Source organism: Muscardinus avellanarius (genome assembly GCF_963383645.1).
Source record: "Muscardinus avellanarius genome assembly, chromosome: 20".
In the NCBI taxonomy this organism is placed as follows: Eukaryota; Metazoa; Chordata; class Mammalia; order Rodentia; family Gliridae; genus Muscardinus; species Muscardinus avellanarius.
In genome coordinates, this window is record NC_137806.1 from 1,175,001 (window position 1) to 1,202,430 (window position 27,430).

General features: G+C 41.0%; 1 protein-coding gene across 1 annotated transcript in view; it reads left to right on the forward strand.

Annotated features, from left to right (window-relative positions):
• TMEM236 (transmembrane protein 236) overlaps positions 1-27,430 on the forward strand; it is a gene marked incomplete at both ends in the record, with an annotated part of 54,790 nt that overhangs the window by 18,919 nt on the left and 8,441 nt on the right. Inside the window, 2 exons of the mRNA XM_080717040.1 lie at positions 4,036-4,108; positions 8,446-8,587. Of these exons, the coding sequence (XP_080573166.1) occupies positions 4,036-4,108; positions 8,446-8,587 (215 nt within the window). The remainder of the gene's footprint in view (positions 1-4,035; positions 4,109-8,445; positions 8,588-27,430) is intronic.

Genomic DNA, 27,430 nt, shown 5'->3' on the forward strand with positions numbered 1-27,430 from the left:
AGGAGGAAGAGCGTGCCTTCAACACTTGGCTCAGAAATGTCCTCAGCTCAGTATCTGAGCTCCTTGTTTATGAGTCCTGCTTTCTACCCAACAGAACCCAATTCAGTTGTATTCTGCCATTTTGTAAAAAGTATAACCTGCCTCCGGCTTCTAGTAATGTGTTCCTCATTTCCATCACCAACACCAAAAGTTCCTTTTATTACCCGTGTTTCTAGCCACATTCTGTTCAGGTGATAGTGACTTTCTCTATAGCTCTCTTCTCTTTTCTGAGCCCTTGCCCAACTCTACTCTGATGTCTGTTTCTACAGATTAGGTCTTCAAGAAAATCAAGACTTTTTCTATTGGATATATCAAAAATCTTCCACCCTCTGCTCATTACTCAATTCCAAAGCCACTTCTGTGCTTTTAGGTGTTTGTAGTAGCACCCCCTCCTGCAATAGAAAAACCCACATTCATTCCTAAATACACCACAACCAAGTATCATCAACCAGGTGGCTCAGGCAACACAAATGTATCATCGTACAATTCTGGGGATTAGAAGTCTGAGGAGCTGGCAGACTGGTTCTTTCTGAGGGATAGGAGAGGGAATCTGTCCCATCTCTCCGTCCTAGGCTCTGGTGATTTGTGGCAGTATTTGCATTCCAGGGCTTATACAGGTACCAGCCTGGTTTCTTTTATTTTTTTTTTCTTTTGTTTTTTGGTGGTACGGGGGTTCCTGGAAGCCCTTCTACCTCCGGGCTACACTCCCAGACCTATTTTATATTTGGAAACAGGGTCTCTTAAGCCAGCTGGGCTGGCTCCGAACCAGCGCGATCCTCCTGTCTCTGCCTCCCAAGTGCGGGGATTACAAGCGTGCGCCACGCCCGGCACCAGCCGGGTTTCTATCTTCATCATCTCATGCATTCTCCCTGTGTTTCACACCATTCTTTTTGTGCAAGTCGCCTACCAAATTCCCCTATGTTTATAAGAGCACAAGTCATACTGAACTAGGCTCCACCCTAATGATCTTACATTACGTGGACTAGCTCTGTAAAGATCCCCTTTACAAACAAGGTTACATTGTAAGGCACTAGGATTGGGACTTCAATATATCTTTTCCAAGGGGCACACTATTCAATTTATAACACTCACAAGAAAATTGCAATCAAACCCTAGCAGGAAGTCAAAATTTTCAAACATAGCATTGTTGTTATTTCTAGTTAAAAAACATAGATGGGCTGGTGTTTATGCTTTAACTAATCCACTCACGTCGTCTTTATTGGGTTCCTCCTGCGCAACAGAAATTAGGTAGCTTCATAGTGTTCTTGAACTTGGATGAGAAACAGTTCTCATCTTTATGTCCCTTAAACTCTAACTGAAAGTCAACATTTTTTCTACTATGAATTTTGATATAAACCACAGTAGTATCAGTGATCTTTTCTTGTCCTACAACTGTTGTAGCAGACACTTCGGAGTACAGGCTTGCGTTGTTGTTATTATTTTCTTTGTGGTATTGGAGGACTGAGCCCCAGGAGCATTCTACCTCTGAGCTACAACCCCAGGCCTATTTTGTTTTTAATTTGAAACAGTCTCACTAGGTTGATAAGAATCCCATTACTTGTTAAGGCTGTCCTTGAAACTGAGATTCTCCTGTCTCAGCTTCCCAAGTACAGGCGTGTGCCACCACACCCAGCTCAGAATATGGTTTTATCATCTTTACTACCTTGAAATTATGAGTGATTACAATGACCACGGAATTCACATTGCAGAATCATGAGAGAAGAAGGTGATAAGAAATAAACAAATAAGCAGAACTGTAGGTAATCATAAAGGATGCATAGAAAAGTGATTCCATGTACTATGGAATGTGATAAGAAATGATGAGGGTGGGAGAGGCAGGTGAGAAAAAGGAGCCAGGCGTGGAGTGGAGATGTAGAGAGCCCTGGCAAAGGGAGGGACCGCACGAGCCTCCGAGGCAGGTGAGCCGGGGCAGGTGAGCTCCTGCGGTCTCTTACAAAGCACACAAGGCGGCCAGGATGGCCGGAGGGAGACTGAGGAGGAGGCAGGTCATTTTAAATGCGAGCAGGAGACTAAGAAAGTGCTTCATATGAACATGTAGGTGAAGATAATAAGTTTCAGTTCCATTCTAATTGCATTGCACATGTATTGGAGAGTTCTTTGAAGGAGCAGTAGACTATATGTAATAAAATTTACAACTTTAGCCTTTTTTTGTGTACAGTTCAGTACGGCTCAGTACCTTAAAGTTGCTGCGCTACCATCACCACCATCCGTCCACAAAACTCTTTTTATTTGCAAAACTGAAGCTCTGTGCCCACTAAATAACAACTCTTACTCCCTCCTTCCTTTCTCCAGAATGGGAATTTTGTTGCTGTTGTTGTTTGTGGTACTGGGGAGTTGAACCCAGGCGGTGATTTATATCCAGCCCTAGCCCTAGCTTATATTTTATTTGGAAACAGAGTTTTGAGACTGGCTTTGACCTGTGATTCTTTTTCCTCAGCCTCCCAAGTACTGGGTGTGCACCATCACACTGGCTGACATGGGAGATTTTTAAGCAGGGCAGCAACAACAAATGTTTTATATTTTAAAATATGACTCCATTTTAAAATATGGGGAGAATGTTGGTAGGCAAGAATAGAAGTTCTGATTAATTGGAAGCCAGTGAGGAAATGTTATAGGCCAGGAGCTGTAGTGAGTGAAATATTATTTGAGCAGAGGTTGGATTTGAAATGGGTTTTGGCAATAAGCCAGGCAGGATCAGATGATGAATTGGAATGAGGAGGAAACACTTGGGTTTTCTTTTGGACATGTAAAGTTAGAATTGCTTCTTTGACATCCAGGTGGAGATGTCAAACAGTTGGGCGTACAAGTCCAGAGTTCAGGAACAAGCATGGCATATATTTGATCGTCATGAGCAAGCGGGTGGTATTTAACACCATGGGAATGGATGAGATAATCAAGGGAGAAAACTTAGATGAAGAGGAGGCTGAGGAATAACCACAGGGCACTCTTCTCTTTTAGAGATCACCTAGAATATGTAAGACCATGTGAGGATCAGGGTGGCATGATAGAATCGAGCACAAATTGTTAGTAATTTGAAAGTGTTCCATAATTCTTGTGTTTAGAGATACATTATATAAATGTAACTAATATTAAATGTGTCTCACTACAGAAAGCTTTTGAGGAATTGTCTTTTTATAAATTAATAAAGGTAAATATCAATTTTATTTCTCCTTTCATATGATATAGTATTATATTCATAGCATATCTCAGTGATTATTTTATTGATTCATATTGCTAAGTTCCAAAAGGGTCCAAAAACAAGTTTAAAAAATGAAGCCATCTTATGGGTGTGTGCCTTTTTTGTTAAAGTAAGTACTTAAGTGTCTCATAGTTTATCATTCCTAAATACATTTTTTTTTGTGTGTGTGTGATACTGGGCGTGGAACCCAGGGGCTTTCCACCTCCGGGCTACACTCCCAGACCTTTTTTATATTTTATTTGGAAACAGGGTCTCACTAAGTTGCTGAGAGCCTCACTAAGTAGCTGAGGCTGGCTTTGAACCTGTGTGATCCTCCTGTCTCAGCCTCCCCAGCGCGGGGATTACAAGCGTGCGCCACCACGCCTGGCGTATTTTTTGAAAATTAGTCTTACAACATGGGATATGCTATAGCTGGAGAAACTCACATTATTTCTTTTATTTTTCAGTTGGTCACCAGAGCTTAAGGATTCTAAACAATAGATTACGGAATGTTGAATGTCATTCCATTTGTACTTTGCTGTGTTCAGTAGTCTATGATTTGTTAATGATTGGGATAATTTGGAAATCTCGCACTCCTTTTTTCAAGAAAACAATTCTGTTTTTTGCATGTGTTCCTCTTGGGCATACTCAAACATTCGGGAAATGGAAATAGGGAAGCAGTTAGCTTCTTAGAAAAACTATAGATGAATGGAACAGGAACTGCAAAACTAGCAAAATGGAACAGGAACTGTTGCTCTCCTACATTACTGCTTTTGCTTATTTTTCTCCTTTGCTAGGAGACCTGTTCTGATGATGTGTGTAGTACTCACCACACTTCCCAGCTTCAGCTTTTCTATAGCAGTGACCGAGGTATGGATTTTTAATTCCTTTATTAAGAGATTCTGACACTTAAAACTGTCCTGTTATTGAAATTTGAGCGAGCAGTGTGTACCAGTCCTAACTCATGAAGGTTTTTGGTTTTTGCTGTTGTTGTTGGACTGAGGATTGAATCCAGAAGCATTCTACCTCTGAGCTACACTCCCAACCCTATTTTATTTTTTATTTGAAAACAGGCTTTAACTAAGTTCCTGAGGGCCTTGCTACATTTCTGAGGATGACCTTGAAACTGTGACCCTCCTGTCAAGTCCTAGATTACAAGTTTGGGCCACTATGCCTGGCCGTTTATTTACTTTTAAAATGTAGCTATAGTTTATTGCTGTTGAGTGCTTCGTTTTTCCGAAGATATTACAATTTATTTATGTACTTATTACATGGTTCTGGGGATCAAATCCAGGCTTCATACCTGTTAACTGTGTTCTCTACCGCTGAGCTACATTTCCCAGCTCAATAGCACTATTTAGTTATCAGTTCTGTTCTTGATAACATTTCAGTTTTGTCTCCAATGTGGGATACTACAAATAAGACTACCTGACTATCCTTGTACATGTCTTTTGCACACAAGGGCATGCATTTTATTTTTTGTTTTTTGTTTCTGTGGTGCTGGGGATTAAGCCGAGGGGCATTCTACCTATTATTTTTTTATTTGAAAGCAGGCTCTTGCTAAGTTGTTGAAGATGGCTTTGAACCTGTGATCCTTCTGTCTCAGCCTCTCGAGTACTGGGACTACAGGTGTGCACGGCCACAACTGGTTCATTTTATTTTGTTCAAAACACGGGAATAGAACTGGTGAGTCATAAGATATTCAAATGTTAAATTGTAACAGATATCGCCAAACATGTTTCCGAAGAGATCATGCCAGTTCCTATAGCTTAGACTCGTCCTGCGGAGAATGAGTGCTCTTGTTTCTAGGTGGTGATGTCCTTGTCACCACCTACATTGTACTTTTTTTTATTTTAGCCATTCTAGTAGGTATGGTCACGAACCTCATTTTTGCTTTAAGTTTCATTTCCCCAACAATTAGTGAGGCTGACCGTTTTTTCAGCTTTTGTATCTTTATTGTATTGTTTATCATTTAAAAAGGGATTTGAAAGCATTATTTATATATTCATATCACCATTCCTCTGTTGATTATGGACTGCAGATATCTCACACTCTGTGACTTATCTTTATACCAGTATCTTTTTTTTTTTTTTGGTGGAATGTACTGGGTGTTGAGCTCAGGGTGACCTACCTCTGAGCTACATGCCAACCCTATTTTATCTTTTTATTTTGAAACAGGATCTCATTAAGTTATAGATGGTCTCACCAAGTAGTTGAGGCTGGCTACAAACCCGTGATCCTCCTGTCTCAGCCTCCTAAATACTGGGATTACAAGCATGTGCCATCATGGCTGATTGGTATCTTTTGAAGATTAGAAGTTCTTAACTTTAAAATAGTCCCATATAGCAGTTTCTTTCCTTTATGGATAATGCTTTTCTGGTCACTTACTTGAGAAGATGTTACGTACTCTAAACCAGAGCCTCAAAGATATATCCTTTGCTTATACTTTGGACTATGCTACTTTTCCATTCTCTTTCAGACTACTAATCCATCTAGAATTGATTTTTGTATATGTTGCACAGCTGAGCATCAAGTTTTATTTTTATTTTTTCAAATAATATCCAATGAACTGAGTACCATTTAATAGAAATCACCATTTCCACATTTCTCTGCAGTCTTATTTTTGTTTTAAGTCAGGCAAACATACACACGACCTGTGCCTAGGCCTCCGTTCCTGTGCTCATAAACACCACACTATCCTAATTCTTAATTTTTATAGCTTTTTCCCCCAGGACTGGGGATTGAACCTAGTGGAAGTCTACCTCTGAGCTACACCCCCAGGCCTATTTTTAAATTTTGAAATAGGGTCTCACTATGTTGCTGAGGGTATTGATAAATTGCTGAGGCTTGTCTGCAGCCTCAAGACTGATGCTATCCTCCTCTATTAGTCTCCCAAATACTGGGATTACAGGTACATGCCACCACGCCTGGATTCTTATACCTTTATAATAGTTCCATATACCCAGAAGAGGAAATCATACTATCTTCTTTTTCTTTTAGAGTTTCTTCTTTTCTTCTAGAGTTCCTTTTGTTTCAACACAAAATTTAGAATGCCTAATATTTCCTACAAAATGTTGAAATGTTGACTGAGTGTGAATTGAGCAGTATTATTTTTTTAAATCTTTTTTTCTAACTCTATGTCATCCATATATTTAGAAACAACTTGTCTACTTTAGGGAATTTTCTCCATACTCAATCACATAGTCTATGAATAATTACATTTTGTTTTTCATCCTTTTCAACACACGATTTCTTTCTTTCCCTTGACTCATTACAGTGGCCTAGACCTCCAGAACCATGTTGAATGGGAATGGAAATGCTGACGGTGGTATCTTTGTCTTAGTCTTAATCTCAGAGGGAAAAAAATTAATATTCCACTATTCATATGATGCTCGCCATACATTTTCTTGTTACATACCTAGCTGGGTTTCTTACATTCTCCCTCCTTGTGACACCCTTAATGCCAGTATTTGTCCCTGTAGCTCTTTGAGGCTGGAGTCGCAGAATCTCTACTTCGCAGTAGAGTTGGAAGGAGTCACCTATTCCACTCTTAACTGGGAGCCTACTATAGATTTTTGCGTGTGTGTGTGTGTGTGTGTGTGTGTGTGTGTGTGTGTGTGTTTGTACTGGAGATTGAACCCAGGGGCATTCTACTTCTGAGCTACATCCCAGCCCTATTTTATTTTTTATTTTGAAACATGGTTTCACTAAGTTGTGAACAGTCTTGCTAAACTGCTGAGGCTGGCCTCAAGCTCAAGATCCTCCTTTTCGGCCTCCCAAGTACTGGGATTACAGGCATGTGCCACCACACCTGGCTTTGTGTGCATTTACTAAATTCTATCAGTAATGGAAAACTCTTCCAGGTATGTGAATCCTTATTTCCTTTTTAGAGTGTTTTGAAACCTTAAGGAGTTTAAAAAGCAAGGATAAATTGTAGTTATGCCATTGGAGATACTTAAAGCTGCTCTGTATTCACATTGCCTGTGTTAGTGCCGTTTAAAGTGTATATACATCACATATATATATATTTTTTTAGCCAGGTGTGATGGGGCAGCTTGCTTGTAATCCCAGCATTCAGGAGGCTAAGACAGGAAGGATCACAGTTCGCAGACAGCCTTAGCTACTACTTAGTGAAGCCATTTGCAACTCAGTGAGACCCTGTTTCAAAGTAGAGAATAACAAGCCGGGCGTGGTGGCGCACACTTGTAATCCCCGCGCTTGGGAGGCTGAGACAGGAGGAACACACAGGTTCAAAGCCAGCCTTAGGTACTTAGTGAGGCTCTCAGCAACTTAGTGAGACCTTGTTTCCAAATGAAGTATAAAAATAGGTCTGGGAGTATAGCCCGGAGGTGGAAAGCCCCTGGGTTCCACGCCCAGTACCACCAAAAAAAAAAAAAAAGAAAAAGAAAAAGAAAAAGAATAAAAAATAGGACTGGGTATGGTGGTGCATGCTCTGAATTCCAGAATTTGGGAGGCTGAGACCTGAGGATCATGGTTCGCAGACAGCCTCAGTTACTTAGTGAGGCCCTTTTGTTTAAAAAAAAAAAAAAAAGACTAAAAAATAGGGCTGGGGGTTTGGCTCCTGGCTTCCATCCCCAGTACTGCAAAAAAAAAAAAAAAAAAAAAAAAACCTTAAAAAGCCAGGCTTGTAATCCCCGCGCTTGGGAGGCGGAGACAGGAGGATCGCGCAGGTTCAAAGTCAGCCGTACTGGTTAAGAGACCCTGTTTCCAAATATAAAATAGGTCTGGGAGTGTAGCCCGGAGATAGAAGGGCTTCCAGGAACCCTAGTTCCACCAAAACAAAAACAAAAACAAAAACAAAAACAAAAACAAAAACAAAAAACAAAAAAAAAGTAGAGAATAAAAAAAATAGGGTTGGAGGTGTAGCTCGTAGGTAGAATGTCCCTGGGTTCCATCCCCAGTACTTCAAAAAATGTATATTTTTGGTTTGACATAAGCTAGTATTGCAATTTTTCTTGGTCTTTTGTTCTTAAGGAATTTTCTGAAGGAATGGTAACTTATCAAGAATTATGAATAAACATTTTTACATTTAAAGATAAAACAAAGCTCGGGCTCTGAAAATCATGCTTTTAATTATTTCAGTAAATGTATTTAAAGTTAACTTAGCACTGCTAGTAGACCATTGAAAGAATTTTGAATGAAAAAAGCACATCATTTAATCAGTCCAAATGGGTTTTTATAAACAGGTTCAGAAAAACGGCAGTAACATTACTGATTCATTACCGACTTCCCTACCTGACCTGCCAGTCTCGCTGGTTCTGTTATCGTTGATTCTGGTCGATATTATTGAAAAACTCAGGATACATCCTCTTCGAGGAAGTGAAAAGAGTGAGTATCCGTTTAAATATGAGTATTTTTTTAAAGTTTTATATATTTCTCCTTTCTGCCACTCTGTTATCTGATGACCTGTTCTTAGGGCTAATATTACTAAGAGAAGATTGAAGTCAAACATGGTGGCATACATCTGTAACCCCAGTACTTGGGAGGTTGAGATGTGAGGATCACAGGTTCAAGGACAGCCTCAGCAAGTAGTGAGACTCACCAACTTAGCGAGATTCTGTTTTAGAATAAAAATAAAACTGAACTAGAGGTGTACCTTGGAGGTAGAATACCCCTGGGTCCAATCCCCAGTACCACACATACACACAAATAGATTAAAAAATGAAGGTTTCTAAGCCTGTTATCAAACCTAGTTAGATAGCTATCCTTATTTCTTAATTGCATTTTGATAGTGATGATATGCTAATAAACCTACCAAATATTTCATACCAAAACTTTGATGTCTATACTTGCAAGAAAATTATCTAAGTAAATTATTATAGATGTGTTTTTTTTTCTAGGAACTCTCTTAAATCCTTTCTAGTAACTCTCTTAAATATTTAAATTTATATGAATTTAAAAGTACCTGATACCTTTGTTTTGGGAACTTACTATGACTGGTACAGCTGTGTCCTAGAGAAGTAGAGTTTTTTTTGTTTTGTTTTGTTTTGTTCTTATTTTTATTTTATTTTATTTTTTTGTAGCAGTGATGGAACCCAGAGGCATTCTAGCTCTGAACTATACCCCCAGCCCTATTTTTATTCTTTTTTTATTCTTTATTTTAAAACAGGGTCTCACTGAGTTGCAAAGGGCCTCACTAAGTAGCTGAGGCTGGCCTCGAACTGCAATCTTCCTGTCTCAGCCTCCCAAATGCTGGGATGACAAGCGTGCGCCAACATGGCCAGCTTGAAAAGCAGATGTTTTCATTGTGAGCTATGCAGATGTCAAGGATCACCCTAATAAAGCCAATATAAACCATATTTTTCAAAGTGATCAGTTGAAATTAAATATAGATTGGCCTTAAAATATTTTAACTGAACATTTTGTCCACTCAGCCATAAATTCCTTTAATTTCCCATGATAGCTTGTCATGCTGTAGTTATTGTATGGGTAAGATTTTGTTGTGTTGTACATTTGAGACGGGTGGGGACTCTAAGATCACTCCTACATGGAAGTCAATTTGCATGGAATAAGCTGAGTTTAGCCGAATTATTCAGAATGATAGAGACAGCCACTGGTGTCATCTGGCTTTGCATTGCTGTGTCCAAATTACCTGACAAGAACAGCTTGGGGAGGACGTTTATCTTAGCTCACGGTTTCTGAGGATTCAGTCCATAGTCAGCTGGCTCCAGGTCAGAAACATCATGGTGGAAGGGGGTGATGAGAAGCTGCTCAGCTCAGGAAGTCAGGAAGGGAGCTAGACAGAGGCCCAGGGCAGTGACGACCCAGGCCACGCCCCCAGCGGCCTATTTCCTCCCGTTGTGCCCCACTTTCCATGTTACCACCCAATGTTCCACTCAAATTATTTTTTTTTACCACTTAGAAAAAGCTAGCAAGTATTTGATTATTTTATTCTACATTTTATATATAGGTCATAAAAGGCCACAGCAATTTTTTAACATATAAATCCTTCCAAAGTAGAGGGCACTATGAAGGATAGACAAGTGGGAAAATGAAGTCCAGAGATGAGGGCATATGCTCAGTGCAGTATTTCGGAAGAATAACAAAACAGATGCCAAGTCATCCATATTTAGCTTACACTATTCCATTGTTTTTAAAATAAACCTCTCTGAAATTTGTTTATGGCCCTCCATTCAAATTATTAACCCACCAAATCGATCCCTGCCCTGGTGAGCCAGGGGCCCCTCGAATCCACTGATCTCACCTCTGAGCAGTGCTGTGTTACTGCCACTGAGCTCTGCGGGGAGATCCCCAATTCAGACTGGAGCGCTGCTGGGGCCAGTCACTGGCGGTCCTGAACCACCACCACTGCGGTCACTCTTGAACTCAAATTAAAAGCAGAACTGAATTGGGGCCACCAGGAAATCTGAGCCTCTCATTTTGTACTCTGCTGGGGTGGGAGATGATGGGTGGTTGTATTTAACATGACTCAGGTGACAAGCTGATAAATTGACATCGGGGACCTCCTGCTGAGGGAAAGGAGCTTCCAAGTTACACCTGCCCTCCAGCGCCAAGTTTATCTGTCTTAAAATGAGGAGATCTGGGAGAGACGAACCCTTTACGCTGTCTCAAATCTCCTTGAGGCCACAAATCTATTTTGAAACTGGACTGTTTTGAATGACGTTGTATTTTTCATATTAATGCAACTTCCAAGGCTGGTTATGGTGCCTCATGCTTGTAATCCCAGTGTTTGGGAGGCTGAGGCAGAAAGTGGCGGGTTGTAGCCAGTCTTGGTGACTTAGCAACTTAGTGAGACCCTCTGCAACTTAGTGAGACCTTGTTTCAAAAGAAAAAAAAATTAGAATAGGGCTGGGGTCGTAGCTCAGAAGTAGAAGGCCTCTGGGTTCAGTCCTGTGTAATAGACCCCTGACCCCCCACACACAGAGAAAAAATATATTTTTGAGAATAAGTTTATTGCACTTTGCCCTTATTAGTGATGAGGGGAATTCTCCTGTATCTCCAACGGTCATGATGACTCTGAAGAGCAAAATAAAGAACTTAAAATAAGTCAGTTTGGGGAGGAAGACTGACTGCAGAACATCCTGTACAACTGCTGCTTCTTGGTTGAAGGGTCCCCTTCTTGAGTTTTTATTTCGACCCAAACTTAGGAGAGTTAATTAATATTTGGTCTAAAGTCCCACAAAAAACTAGCATTTTCTCAAAATATCTTTGTAAGTATTAATGATATATGCATGTGCATTCAGTTTTGCAGTCCTGGAGATGGAACCCAGGGTCATTCTACTTCTGAGCTACATATCCAGCCCTATTTTATTTTATTTATTTATTTTTTTGGTGGTACTGGGGGTGGAACCCAGGATCTTTCTACTTCTGAGCTATACTCCCAGACCTGTTTTTTAAATATTTTTAATTTGGAAACAGGGTCTCACTAAGTTGCCAAGAGCCTCACTAAGTAGCTGAGGCTGGCTTCGAACCTGCGCGATCCTCCTGTCTCAGCCTCCCAAGTGCGGGGATTACAAGCATGCGCCACCACGCCTAGCCTATTTTATTCTTTATTTTGAAACAGGGTGTCACTAATTTGCAAAGGGCTCACAAGTTGCTGAGGCTGGCAGAGAACCTGCAATCCTCCTGTTTCAGCCTCCCCAGTACTGGGATTATAAGCATCATCACCAAGCCTGGCTCACTCAATTTTTTATGCAAACTTTTAACTCAGTCTTGACTAATTTTAACATACATATTAATAAAGTAAATTGTGTGAATTTTGACTCCATGGGATATCCTCATTTAGCCCCTGGAACTTAATACTTAAATACATTAACATACATTTGAATACATAAATCTGAACTCAAGCAAGAATGCTCTAAATATGATATCTCTACTCAGGGGACTTTAGAATTAAAGAAATGGAGTGAGGATGGATGAGGACTAAACTTCAGAAAATTTAGCTCTCTTTAGAAAAATCGGGGGAAATTATGTTCTGGGCTCTGCCCAGATAGGTTCAAATGCATACTTATCTGTGAGCCTGTGGCAGTTTTGACTTTATACTAGATGCAACTAAGGTAATAAAAAATGCGTGGATTTATGGACACTCTTACACCATTCTGACCATCTTAATTCCAAGCTACAAAATTTTTATCTTTGTATGGCTTTTTCTGTTCTAAATTTTAATATAAAAGTGATCAACATCTATTATTTTATATGTAAAATAGGTTTGACCAAGGAATGCTTGCTGCTAACTTTCTATTAGCAGTGAGGGTCAAGTGATGGCTCCGCCACACTTTCTGACTTCATCGATTCACGTCAGTTGGACCTCCAGGGGAATATTTTTCTGGCACACAGGTCTCTGAGCCATGATAGCTTCACAGATATCCATGGTGCTAATAATATTAATCCCAAGTAATAGAAACAAATGTCAAGAAAGGAATGTGTAGCTTGACTATCCCCCTTACCGGTCTGTGGGTAGATATATATATACATGCACCTTAACATTTCCACCTGACATTTGCTAGCCAAATCTCAACCTGCCATCTTGGCTTCCTCTCCCATCTTCTTCCTGCTCTTATTCTCTTAGTCATTTATTTATTTATTGCATTTCTAGGGATTGAACCTAGGGGAGATCTACTGATGAGCTACATCCTCAGTCCTTTTTAAAATTCTTAATATATATATATGTGTGTGTGTGTGTGTATGCACATATATATGTATGTGTATGTGTGTATATATATATATATATATATATATATATATATTTTTTTTTTTTGGTGGTACTGGGGGTGGAACCCAGGGGCCTTATTTGAGCTACACTCCCAGACCTAGTTTATATTTTTATTTGGAAATAGGGTCTCTTAAGCCAGCGCGGCTGGCTTCAAACCTGCGCGATCCTCCTGTCTCCACCTCCCAAGCGCGGGGATTACAAGTGTGCGCCACCACGCCCGGCTGTTTTTATATTTTTATTGGAACATTTACACATCATAGTGAGATTCAAGGTGATTCAAAAACACATGCACATAGAACTCCGTGTGTTTCCCTTCAAATCGCACCCCACTCCCTTTACCTTGGGAATGTTAGAAAGACTGGCAATAATACCTTAATATCTGGACATGGCCTTATTTGTACTGTTTTCTTCGTCAGTGCTTCTTTTTTCCCTCCCTTTCTTTCTCTCCCAATCCTTTCCCACTATTCTACCACTCCCCTCATTTATCTGGAGTTCCCTTTGTTTCTTATTTTCTCCCTGACTTCCACATATGACAGAAAATACACTACCCTTGATTTTCTAAGACTGGCTGATCTCACAGAGCACAATATTCCCTACAAGTAGCTATCCATCTTTCTGGACATAACATAATCTTGTTCTTCTTTATGGCTAGTGAAACTTGACTGTGTGTCTGTGCCACATTTTCCTTATCCATTCATCTGTTGATGGACACCTAGTTTGATTTCATATTTTGGTCATTGTGAATTGTGCTGCTGTAAGCGTAGACATGGCACGCATCAGTATAGTGTTCTGATTTTAATTCTTTTCAAAAGACACCAAAGATACCAAGGTATAGCTGGGTCATAAGGTTGGTCCATTCCTAGTTTTATGAAGAAGCATCACACTGAACCCCATCAACAGTGTGTAAGAGTCCCTATTTTCCTGCATCCTCACCAGCGTTTATTATTGCTTATATTCCTGATGGATGCCATTCCAACTGGAATTAGATGGAATCTCAGAATAGTTTTGATTTGCAATTTTTGACTGCTGATGATGTTGAACATTTTTTTTTCAAATATTTGTTAGCCAGTTGTATTTCTCTTTTTGTGATGTGTTTATTCAGTTCAATTGCTCATTTTTGGGTGAGGTTATTTGTTTCTTTAGTGTTAAGGGATTTTTTTTTAAAGTTCTTTATGTACTGTAGATACTAGTCCTCTATCAGGGGTATAGCCTTAGCCCTTTTTAAAATTTTTATTTTGAAACATAGTCTTACTTAGTTTCCTAGGCTGGCCTAGAACTTGTGATTCTTCTGCCTCAACCCTCCTGCCCCTACTTTTTCTTTAAAACTCCACCACCTATGCTGGGGCTCCTTTTTTTTTTTTTTTTTTAAAATACTGGGGATGGAACCCAGGAGCATTCTTCTTCTATACCCCATCCCTATTTTTTTATTCTTTATTTTAAAACACTAAATACCTCACTAAATAGCTGAGGCTGTCTGCAAACTGCAATCCTTCTGTCTCAGCCTCCCAAATCCTGGGATTACAAGTGCACCACCATGCCTGGCTCTGTGTTCTTTTTTTTTTTTTTGTGGTACTGGGGGTGGAACCCAGAGGCTTTCTACCTCCTGGCTATACTCCCAGACCTTTTTTTTTTAAAATATTTTTTTGGAAACAGGGTCTAAGTTGCTGAAAGCCTCACTAAGTAGCTGAGGCTGGCTTCGAACCCGTGCGATCCTCCTGTTTCAGCCTCCCAAGCGCGGGGATTACAAGCGTGCGCCACCACGCCCGGATCTGTGTTCTTTTTTAATTAATCAGTTAATTTTTTTATATTTCTCCTGGGGATTTAAACCAGGGGGATTCTATTTATGAGCTACAATTCTAGCCTTCTGTTTTGTTTTGAAACAGTGTCTTGCCAGGTTTCTGGGAATCTTGCTAACTTGTTGAGGCTGGTCTTGAACTTGTGATCTCCATGTCCGAGCTTCCCGAGTACTGGGATTACAGGTGAGCACCACTGTGCCCTGCACTCTTGTGTTCTTGCACATTGATTCAGGCTCTTGAATGTCCCACTGACTGTGCTTTAGCCTTCATCATCGTTTTCAGGCCCACACACCTTCAGGCGATGCTTCCTACCATGCCTGCTAGAGTCTCTGCTAGAAATACTATTTTTCCCTTGGTTACTTATCTTGCAATATGAGCTTAAGTGCTTTATAGACTTTCTTCCGCTTGTTGGAATACCGACTTTCTTTGGCTGAGTTCTATTTTTATAGAGAGGTCCTGACTAAAGTACTAGAGTAACTACTTTTATCCGTAGAATGTACCTGTACAAACAGACTGTCTGGGCCTCAATGACTTCAAGTAATTGCCATTCCTCTCAGGTTTAGCCATTCTTCTCTCTGGAAATCACCATATTCCCTACTACCCACAGACCCGATTCTAGTAAAATAGACTAGTTCAGTAAAATAGAGTCTATTGGAGCCGGAATCCTTCTTTTAAGTTGTTTATTTTCCTCTTTTACGGGGGATTTGCACATTCTTCTCACATGAGTCTTACCTGTATTGTCTGAACCCTAATCATGGTAACCTGCCCGGCCCAGCCTAGATTCCTCGACCTCCAAAGAAACCAACAGGTACAAGCAGGCACATGGAGATGCCCCTGGCTCGGTGGGAGTTTTTAGTCCTACCTGGGAGACTTATTTAAATAGTATTTATATACTAGGCATGGTGGCATATGCCTATAATCCCCGTATTTGGGAGGCTGAGATGGGAAGATCACAGGCTCAAGGCCAGTCTCAGCAATTTTGCAAGGCCCTCAGCAACTTGGTAAGATATCACTAAGGAAAAGGGGAGGGGGAGGGGGGGATATGGCTCACAGGTAGAATGCCCCTGGATTCAATCCCTAGTACCACAGTAAGTAAGTAGTAAGTAAGCAAACAGTAGTTGTGGCCCAGAGTGGACACCACATTACAAAACTGTATAATACAGAACATAGTTAAGCTACTACAGGGCCACAGGTGAAGGACGGCTTAATTTTATCTAAGGTTTTAGAGAATAAAAAGCAGCGAAGGGGAAATCTGTAATTTGCAGGTGAGCATGGTGCAGAAAGCTTTGCATGTCAAAGGAAGGTCAGGCTTCCAGGCACACAGGTGTGCATGTGGGGAATGGGTGTGTTTGGGGAGTAAAAGTAACTTGAGTTGGTTTCACACCTTGAGTCAACAAAACCTTTGCTGGAATGGAAGTTGCTTTCTTAAAGCCAGCTGCCACTTGCTTATCAAATTGTCACCTGGAAACCTCCAAAACTTCTTCCAAGGCAGTTGTGAGGAATGGGGGGAGTGTTGAGAGGGATGGAGATTGAATTGGGGTCTCTACGGAGAGCCTGTTTAAAAACAACAACAAAAAAGTGCGAAGGGGGTAGCTCAGAGGCAGAAGGCCCCTGAGGTCAAGCCCTGATACCATAGATAATAAATAGTCTTGTTTCTAATGTTTTTATTTCCAGAAGAATAACCATTTTAAAAGGTTATAAAATAGACATAAAACAGAAGTCAACCATAATCCTATAAAGCAAAGATTTATAACTTGTTCAACTAAGAAAACTGATTTTGTAACTTTTTCCGTAATGTTTGTAAATAATACCACAGTAGCAATAATTCTTGGTGTAATTCTTGCTACATCTTCTTTTTCTAAGCATGTATGTAATCTGTATTTATCTTGATATATATCCACTTTAACTTTTTTTTACTATTGACTCATGAGTTTTATAAATGTCAAAAATTTAAGCTTTCTATTAGTTAAATGATATTCCATTATATTAATGAATCATGGTCAACTTAGCTAATCCTCCATCGGACCCCTAGACTTGTTCTGGTTTTGCTGTTATAATCACTGCCATTAGAAAGGACAATGTTGGGGTTCGAGCAAGTAATGCGCTGTGTGTTTGAGCTGACTCATCGGGGCTGGAGTACTTGTATCGTGGGGTGCAGGTGCTCGGTGCTGAAAGGACTCTGCGCCGTGTCTGGGAGTCAGAGTGCAGCCGCGAGGTGCAGGCCACACAGAAGTGGGGATGGAGGGAGTTAACTGCCCCTGGATGAGAGCCGGAGGCTACCGGGACCCAGACCGCTGTGTGTCCTCGGAAGACCCGGAGCCTCTGCTCATGCCAGACGTCTAGGCGACAGTGCTGCTAGAAGAAAGTGACTATTATGGACTGGCTGCAGAGGCAGAGATAGCGAGGGGTCACCAGGGGACTGCACAGTGCCTGTGAGCAGCCTGGCTCGGTTAGCGCCATCGCATGGTGAGAGGAGGCTTGCTGGAGATGAGGTCAACAGCTATTTGAGGGGAAACCTTAGCGCTCTGCGAAGGAGGTGGTGTCCACTGTCACCCTCGCGAAGATGCCAGGTGTGGTGTTGGCAGGGTGAAGACTTCAAATAAATCTGTGCACGAGGGCGCCAGTCCAGGGCCCTCTGTGGAGTCCTTAATACCACCGGAGGCGGCGCCGAGTGCTGCCGGGACCTGGCAGCATAGGTGATTCTTCTTTTAGGTTACAATCTCAGATGCAGAATTTCCAGCTCACAGTCTACAGTTGATCTTAAGATTCTTGATATATGTAGTCAGACTCCTGCCAAAAGGACGCTCTTGATTCTCCCTCTAAGTTGTAGAGTAAGAAAACACCTGTTTCTCCTCGACCTTGTAATTTATTCTGTTTGATCTTTGCCAATTTCATAAGCAAAACAGTATCATATTACTTCTCACAGTTTTTTTTTTAAAAGTAGTAGTGTGTGTAACATTTTCTCATAGATTTATTGGCAACTTTCTTTTTCCTTTGTGGTACTGGGGGTGGAACCCAGAGGCTTTCTACCTCCGGGCTGTACTCCCAGACCTATTTTATACTTTATTTGGAAACAGGGTCTCACTAAATTGCTGAGAGCCTGACTCAGTAGCTGAGGCTGGCTTCGAACCTGTGTGATCTTCTGTCTCAGCCTCCCAGGCGCTGGGATTATAAGCGTGCGCCACCATGCTTGGCTCTGGCAACTTTTTTTTTTTTTTTAAACAGCATGTATGTAATCCTTGATCTGCTTTTCTTTTAGTATATTCATTTTTTTCTTTTTTTTAAACTACTGATTCATGAGTTTATATATATATATATATATATATATATATATATATATATATATATATTTTTTTTTTTTTTTTTTTTTTTTTTTTGCGGTACTGGGGATGGAACCCAGGGGCATTCTACCTCTGAGCGATACTCCCAGCCCTAATTTTTAATTCTTTATTTTTTGAAACAGGGTCTCACTGAGTTGCAAGGAGCCTCACTAAGTAGCTGAGGCTGTCCGCGAACCGCGATCCCGCAGTCTCGCCTCCTGATGCTGGGATGACCAGCGTGCCCACCACGCCCGGCTAGTTTTATCAGTGTTAAAGGAAGTTAGGTTTTGTTATAGATGGAGCATGTATTTCAGTTATCATTTGCCTTTCAATTGTACTTTATATATTTATGATAGTCTATCTCTGACTTCTACTCCAACCCTATTTACTTATTTACTTATTTATTTATTTATTTTTGAGGAACTGGGGATGGAACCCAGGTGCATTCTACCTTCAAATCACACTAGCCCTATTTTTTATTCTTCATTTTTAAACAGGGTCTTACTAAGTTGCACAGGGCCTCACTAAGTAGCCGGCCATGAACCTGTGATCCTCCTGTCTCAGCCTCTTAAGTACTGGGATTACAAGCATGTGCCACCATTCCAGCTCTTTTTTTTTAAATTTTAAAATAGGGTCTCACTAGGTTCCTGAGAGTATCAATAAGTTGCTGAAGTTGGTTTCAAACCTGTGATCCTCCTGTCTCAGCCTCCCAAGTTCTGGGAATACAGGTGTGCCACCATGTCTGGTGGCACCTAGATTTTTAAACTTTTCTTTTTTGGCGGTACTGGGGATGAAACCCAGGGCCATTCTACCTTCGAGTTCTACCCTCAGCCCTATTTTTTAAATTCTTTATATTGAAACAGATTCTTACTGAGTTGCAAAGGGCCTCTCTAAGTAGTTGAGGCTGTCCATGAACCACGATCCTCCTGCTTTAACCTCCCAAATGCTGAGATTACAATCATGCACCGCCACGCCTGGCTCTAGATTTTTAATCTTGACTTTAAGCTATCAATCATTCCTTCATTGGTTCAATCTTTGGCATTAGGTTTATAAATCCATTTCTTACTCTAAGTAAAAATTAATCAATTATTTCTCAAAAATTACATTTTTAAGTTTAATAATTTATAGGGTACAAATTTATTAATTTATAAACAACTAGTAAATTAGATGTGATAATCAGTATGTTAATTCGTTTGACTTAGACTCATGCCTCTGTCGTATGCCTGTCCATGTTTTCTGATAGTCTCACATAAAAAACTTAATGGAATGTTTTTAAAATATCAATGCTAAGCGTAGCTACCCATATTAATTTAATCAGGAACACTAGGGATGGGACTTGGGCATGTATAGACTTAAAAAGAAACCTCATTGAATGATTCAAATTTTTTTGTTTTCTGGTACTTGGTATTGAACCTGGGCTGCCTCCAAGCTACGCACCTGCCCCCAAGCCCTATTTATTTATTTATCTATTTATTTATCTATTTATTTATTTATTTATTTATTTATTTATTTATTTATTTATTTCGGTACTGGGGATGGAACAAGCTACACCCCCTACCCTATTTTTTTTTTTTTTGGTGGCACTGGGGGTGGAACCCAGAGGCTTTTCTACTTCTGGGCTACACTCCCAGACCTATTTTATATTTTATTTGGAAACAGGGTCTCACGAAGTTGCTGAGAGCCTCACTAAGTAGCTGAGGCTGGCTTTGAACCTGTGTGATCCTCCTGTCTCAGCCTCCCAAGCGCGGGGATTACAAGCGTGCGCCACCACACCCAGGTGCCTTATTTTTTTTAATTCTTTACTTTGAAACAGGGTCTCACTAAGTTGTGGAGGGCCCAAGTAGCTGAGGCTGTCTGTGAACAAGGATCCTCAGCGATCCTCATGTCTCAGCCTCTCGAATGCCAGGATGACAAGTATGTATGCCTGGCTTTATTTTTTGTTTTGAAACAAGTGCTCACTCGGTTGCTGACAGTCTTGCTACATTGCTGACCTGTTCTTGAACCTATGATCCTCCTGTATCAGCTCCCCAAGAACTCAAATTACAGGCATGTGCTACCATACCTGGCTAATGATTCTGATTTATTTATCTAATTAAGAGCACTGATTCTCATCCTTGGCTATACATTAGAATCAACTAAAGGACTTTATTTTTTTATACCAGATTGCACTCCTAGGTAATTAAATCGTATTGTGGGGGAATGGGCACTAGTCATTTTAAAACTCCTTTACTTTTATAATTGTAAAAGTAATAGGGGGACCGGGAAGAGGAACGCAGGGCATTCGCCACTTAATCCTGCCCTCTTGCTGGGTTAGGCAGGAGTCCCACTTCTGCAGGCCCTGGGCGGCCTGGAGGCTGGTGGGGAAGGGGTGGGAGTGTGAGGAGCCAGCATTGGTTCACCACCGTTCAGGACGCCGTGGTGATTCTCTTCACTGACACTCAGAAGTCTGGGTGTCGACCGCAGTAAAGATGGAGCTGCAGGACAGACCCAGGTTTGGGAGTTTGCAGGGCAGAGATGAAAGAAGAAAACAGAACGGGTCCTTTCTGAATTATTTCTTCTTGTATCAGAACGTAGTTTCCTTATTTATCTTCCTTTTGCCTTTTTTCCCTTTTAGTGCTGAGGATTGAACCCAGGAATGCTTTACATTCGAGCTACACCTTCACTCCTTTTTATTTTTTATTTTGAAACAGGGTCTCACTAAGTTGCCAAAGTCTCACAAGTTGCTGAGGCCTGGCCTTGAACTTGTGATCCTCCTGTCTCAGCCTCCAAAATACTGGGATTTCAGGTGTGAACCATCATTCCCACTTGGTAGTGATGGTTTCTATTGAGGTTTTGAGTTATTTTTGATAAATCAAAGGCTGCTTGTTAGGACATATGCTATTAACTCCAGTTACCTACCAGAGCAATCAGGAGTCTTCAAAGTATGTACACATGAGCACTCCCTACTAACCCACAGAGAGAGAACACAGGAGCCTGGGGTCTGTCATTTTTAAAAGCGCCATTAAAAAGGAAACACTCAGCCAGGCATGCACACTTGTAATCCCAGCATTTGGGAGGCTGAGATGGGAGGATCGCGGTTCAATGACAGCCTCAGCTACTACTTAGTGAGGCCCTTTGCAACTCAGTGAGACCCTGTTTCAAAATAAAGAATACAAAACTAGGGCTGGGGGTATAGTTCGGAGGTAGAATGCCCCTGGGCTTCATCCCCAGTACCGCAAAAAAGAAAAAAAGAAATACTCATATTTCTTTTTTCAAGTTTATTTCAAAACTGTTCATTCGCAAATATATCAAAGTCAATCACTAAGCCAAACATGAGAAGGAGGGAGGAGAGAGGAATGGGGTGGGGACTGGGGAAGGGCTAAATGGGTGATATGTGCGGCTACCAATAAAAAATTAAAAAGAAATAAACAGATCAACTCAGATAAATAAATAGAAGCTCCGTAAGCAGTTCTGGTGCTGACGGTAAGAGCTTCTGCTGACAGGAGTCATCGGAGCTGTGACGAACGCCGAGTTAAAAGCTGAGAAACCAAGTCAAAATTCCTACAGGAGCTGACTTTTAAGGAAACTAAGATGTAAAGAAAAACAAAAGGAGGGGGGACGGTCACCACTTTTGCTAAAGAAGATGCATGGCATTTTGAGTTCCTCTTTGCTTCTTTTTAAGAACTAGCTTATTAAACAGCGCGCGCCTGAGCCGGGCCTCCACACTGGCCCGTTTCGCAATGTGCTCCGGGATGGGTAAGGGGAACACAGTGTCCAGAGCCGTGCCAAGGAGGGGGGGCACTTCCTTCCTGAGCCCCCTCCGCTCTCTAGAAGAAGGAAGTTTCAGGAAAGTATGTCAGTTCTAGGATTTTTTTTTTCCTCTTCTCAAGAAATAAGTGACCATTTGCTAGACGTAGGTGGGGGAAGAATATAATTCCTGATCTAGACGTTGTCATGAAGCAGTGCTGTGAGGATTGGGTCCATGTGCACGGAGCCAGGAACGCCCGGAGAGCCCGCGCCAACAGACACGGGACGTCAGGTGCTGTCACGGGCTGGAGCTCAGCCTCGTCCGACTGGGCAGCCTTCTGTGATTGTAACAATTTGTTAGTAAATTGTTAATTGTTAAGCACGCAAGAGACAGTTGTGGGCAATCTTAGCGTGTCAAATGAGACATGTGAGAGTTGGAGTATTTTACTAACTGATCATTATCATTATTATTTACTATTTTTGCAGTACTAGGGATTGAACCCAGGGGCATTGTACCTCCGAGCTACACCCCAGTCCTATTGTTTTTGTTTGTTTATTTTTTGTGGTGCTGGGGATGGAACCCAGAAGCGTTTTACCCCCAAGCTACACCCCCAGCCCGATTGTTTATTCTTTATTTTGAAGCAGGGTCTCACTCAGTTGCTGAGGGCCTCACTAAGTAGCTGAGGCTGTCCACGAACCTACAATCCTTCTGTGTCAGTCTCCTAAGTACTAGGATGACAAGTGTGCATCACCACACACAGCTCGCAGGATATTTTTGAAATAAATATTTCAGGGAGATTGATTGGAATAAAGGAACATAAGTAATAAATGTTCATTCGTTGCTGATGGCCATGCTGAGGCATTCTATAGAACCCAGGGACATTCTGTCTTCAAGCTACACCCCTGGCTATAGTAATAAATGATTTAAAATAAATAATAATTATTATTATTTATTTATTTTTTGGCCCTGGAGATTGAGCCCTCAGGGTCTATTCTTTCTCCAAGATATACTCCCAGCTCTATTATATTTTCTATTTAGGACCTTCCTAAATTTCTGAGGGCCTCACTAGTTTGCTATTTAGGACCTCACTAAATTGCTGAGGGCCTTACTAAGTTGCTAAAGGCTGGCCTTGAACCTGCAATCCTCTAGCCTCAGCCTCCCAAGTTCTGGGATTACAGATGTGTGTCACCACACCTGATCCAGAATGCATTTCTTTAGAATATCAACCCTTATTTTTTGCATCGTTATCAACCAAGAAAACCATTCACAATATCTGAACCTTCGTGCCTTGTACCGGAGAGAGCTGGTCCACTGACTAGTGTGTGTGGCAGGAGTGGGGCCTTCCTATAAGAACTTGGTTTTTCCCATGCTCGGCTTCCAGTGCTATTTAGGACACCCTGTTCCCTCTTTCTGGGTGTGCACATGGGCTGTTGTGTGTGTGGGGGTGGGGGGGGTCAGGGCTGCTTCCTCTGCACTCACAAATGTAGTCGTCCTGGAATCTCACCCTGCCCATCTTTACATTTTCTCTTGCCCTCCAGCCCCGCAGGTCCCAGGCTTTGCTGCCAGTGTCTCCCAACGTCTTCCAGGACTTGCTGGCTGAATCAGTCCTTATGGCTTTGCGGAAAGGGCTCCCTCTAGGACTGGGGCCAGAGGGCAGCAATCTGAGATGGAGCAGGGCTTCTGAGTGGCAGGCCCAGTGCAGGGCTCTAAAGTCCTTCTCCCTGTCCTCGGGAGAAGGGGTACCATAGGGCCGAGCTTCTGTGCTTTGGCTCGCTGGCCCAGTCCAGGTCTTTCTCCAAGGATACTCATCACTTCCAGAAAAGAAATTCATCCCATCTCTTATTCAAATAATATGGTAGATCTATGCTATGCCAATACCAGACACTCTTCTACCTGCTAGGCATAAAAAAGCGAGTTAAAACACACAGAGGTCACTTTTTATAAAGCGCCTGGTCTAGGAGGCACAAGATGTTACTACACTGTGCCCACAGCCAGGCTGTGAGGGGGAATCGCGGGTTTGCAGCCAGTCTCAGCAACTTAGCAAGGCTGTCTGCAACTTAGTGAGGCCCTCTGCAACTTAGTGAGACTCTGTTTCAAAATTAAAAAAAAAATAGAGCTGGGGTTGTAGCTCAGAGCTAGGATGCCCTAGATTTTATCCCCAGCACCCCTGCCCCCCCTGCACTCAGAAGTGTGTGTAATTGGAGCTGAGACAGGTGTTCTGAAGGCAGACAGTCTGAGCTATCAACTCTGGTCACTGGCTGGGTCCAGACATGGGAATTTCTAGCCCTGGTCTCTTCTGAGCACTTACTTCTATTTGTAATAATACAAGAAATACCAGGAGAGGCCTTTCAAACCATTTTAAAGTCTAGAATTGTTTATATCTGGCAATGGGATAACTATATTCTTATAACATTTTACTTTACTATTATTTTTTTTTTTTTTAAATCTCTTTAATACCTAGCAGGGCATGATGCTGCAAGCCTAGTACTTGGGAGGCTGAGACAGTAGGTTCGGTAGTTCAAGGTCACCCTTAACAACATGGCCTTCTGCAACTTAGTGAGATTGTTTCAAAATAAAAAATAAAATAGGGCTGGGATGTAACTCAGAGGTGGAATGCTCCTGGGTTTAATCCCCAATATGCCCCATATATTATTGTTTAAAAACATATAAATAGGACTTCCGGGAAGATGGCGACCGAGAAAAGCGGGGCTTAAGAGTCCCGCTAACAACCAATCTTCATTACCACAAAAAGAGCGCCTTTCATAGCCAGAAAACACCATCACCAGAAAAACAAAAAAAACCACCAGGCTCCAGAGAGAAAGCGGACTGAGAATAGAGCTCAGGGCCACAGAGGAGACACACGAGCCCAAGGACGCGGCAGCAGCGCCATACTGCCGGCGGCAGCGGTGAACTCAACGGAGGGCTACAGCAAGCCAGGTGAGCCGCTGCGGAACAGCCAGGCGGGATCTTTCGGCGCAGACAGCATTTAAAGCTCCCAGTGGCTGAGCTCAGCACACGCTGCAGGGATTCAGAGTGGAAATCAAAACCAGAGAAGAAAAAATACGCCAGCCTCATGGCCGAGGGCGTGGCAGAGGCGCCATAATGCCACCGGCGGCGGCAGCAGCAGTGAATTCACCGAGTCCAGTACAGCTACATCTGTGTACTCAAGAACAGTGAGTCAAATTGCGGGCCACAGAGGAGAAATCGCAGTATTGGACCTCCTGGGACTTGACCCAGTGAGGGAGTGGTGGTGGCAGAGATATCACACCATAGGAGAACGTGCAACCTGGCACCCCCCATAGTTTAAAGCAGCCTCTATCGACTCCCTGGGTCGGAGACTCTGTGATACAACCCAGTAAAGGAGTAGTGGGGTCTGAGATAATACAGACTCGAGATCCAGAGCACCTTAAGTGAAGCCATAGTGACCCAAGGGAAGAACCCAGAGAAGGCACAAACCTCCGAAATCATGGGAAAGAGGAATAACACTGGAGTAATGAATGTGCACAACCCCACAACATCAGAACCCGATAAAACAGAAAATCAGAGATTTCTAGAAGATCAAATCAGGAAAATAACTGTAGAAATAATAGAGGTGCTTCGAAAAGAACTCAGAGAGAGGCAAAAAGAGATAAAGGATGCAATTAATGAAGTAAAGGCCTCAATTCAAAGCACAAACAACCGATTAGACCACATGGAGAACAGAATCTCGCTCTTAGAAGATGAGCAATCCAAAAATGAATGCATAGTTTCTAATCTAGAAAAAAATATCCAACAGCAGGAATCTGACATTGAAGAAATATGGGCCCATCTTAACAGAGCTAACCTAAGAATAATTGGAATAGAGGAGGAAAAAGAAAGTGATACCAAAGGGATCAACAATCTCTTCAAGGAAGTAATAGCAGAAAATTTTCCAAATATAGAGCAACAGGTTGATACACAGATCCAGGAAACTTATAGAACTCCCTTTAGACAGGATCGGAGAAGAGGATCCCCACGCCATATAATTGTCAAAATGACCAATGTGGAAGCCAAGCAGAGAATCTTAAAGGCAACAAAAACAAAGGGCCAAGTGACATTCAGAGGCAAACCAATTAGAATCACTCCAGACTTCCCAAACCAAGTCATGAGAGCCAGAAGGGCTTGGAGTAACATATTCCAAACTCTGAAAGAAAACAACTTCCAGCCAAAAATTTCCTATCCAGCAAAACTTTCTATCAAATTAGATGGAGAAATAAGAAGCTTCCATGACAAACAGAAACTGAAGGAATTTATGTCTTCAAAACCAGCGCTAGAGAAAATACTCAAAGAGATTAACTACAAAGAAGAAATAGGTAACACTCACCAGAACCAGAGAAACAAGAGTTTCCATCCAACAGACAACTAAGATTGGTTATCTGTGGAGATTCATTATTTATGTTAGTCTTTTACCTATCTCTAAGTTGTATTGTTTGCCTTTATTGTTGTTAATTTTTAGGATTTCTAGGTGGAATATTAATATACCTTCAGATATAGCATTTGGAAATATTTTATCCAATTCTATTAGTAACTTTTAACTCTGTTTACATTGTCTTTGGATATACAATATTTTCTTTTATTTTTTAGGGAGTTTGTATATTCTTCTGTTGCCTGTGCCATTGAAATCATATCCAAGAAATCACTGCCAATTTCAATGTTGTGAGGTTTTATGACCCAGATTTTCTCCTAAAAGTTTATAGTCTTAAGATTTATATTTAGGTCTTTTATCTATTTTGAGTTAATACTTGTATATGGGATTAGGTAAAGGTCCAATTTTATTCTTTTCCATGTAATTATTATTTTTCAACAATATTTAGTTAAAAGATTATTATTTCCACCACCAAATGTTCGTGGAAACCTTGTCAAAAATAACTTGACAATATAGGGAAGAATTTAGCTCTAGGCTTGTATTTAACTCCAATGGTCTATATATCTGCCTTTAGAACAGTACTACACTGTTTCAATTATTGTAGCTTTATATGGTTTGAAATCAGAAAATATATATCTGCTAGCTTTGTTCTTTTTCAAGATCGTTTTGGGTATCTAGAATTCATATTCCATATTAGGATAGATTTTTTTCTGAAAAATAAATATATAAATATATGATAGTTTCACCTAAAAAAAAGAAAAAAATATTCTCTGGTAAGAAAGAAAGCAAAAAGAAATATTGAAATGCTATCTTTAAATCATCAAACACTTGGTATCAGACAAATGAAACTGTTATGTGAGATTATCATTTTTAATTTTGGATAAATTGCTATAATACTAGATGTCAACCACTAAGCCAAGCATGGGAAGGAGGGATGGGGAGAGAATGGGGTGGGGATCGGGTGGGGGCTGACTGGGCGATGTGTGCATGTATGTCTACAAAAGTTTGTATCCCACTATGATGTATGAATACAGTACACCAATAAAATAAAATTTAAAAAAAAAACATATAAATATTAATTCAATATATTATTTATATATATAATTAAATAAATAGGATAACTAAGAAGATAAGAGAATATAAAGTATTTAGCATGGATTATTTTATATGTTATATATTTCTGGTCAAACATCTAGAAATATGTATCATATAAATATGTAATATGATTCTCTACTTCTATATATAGTAAATTAAGTCATACTCTGGTCTTA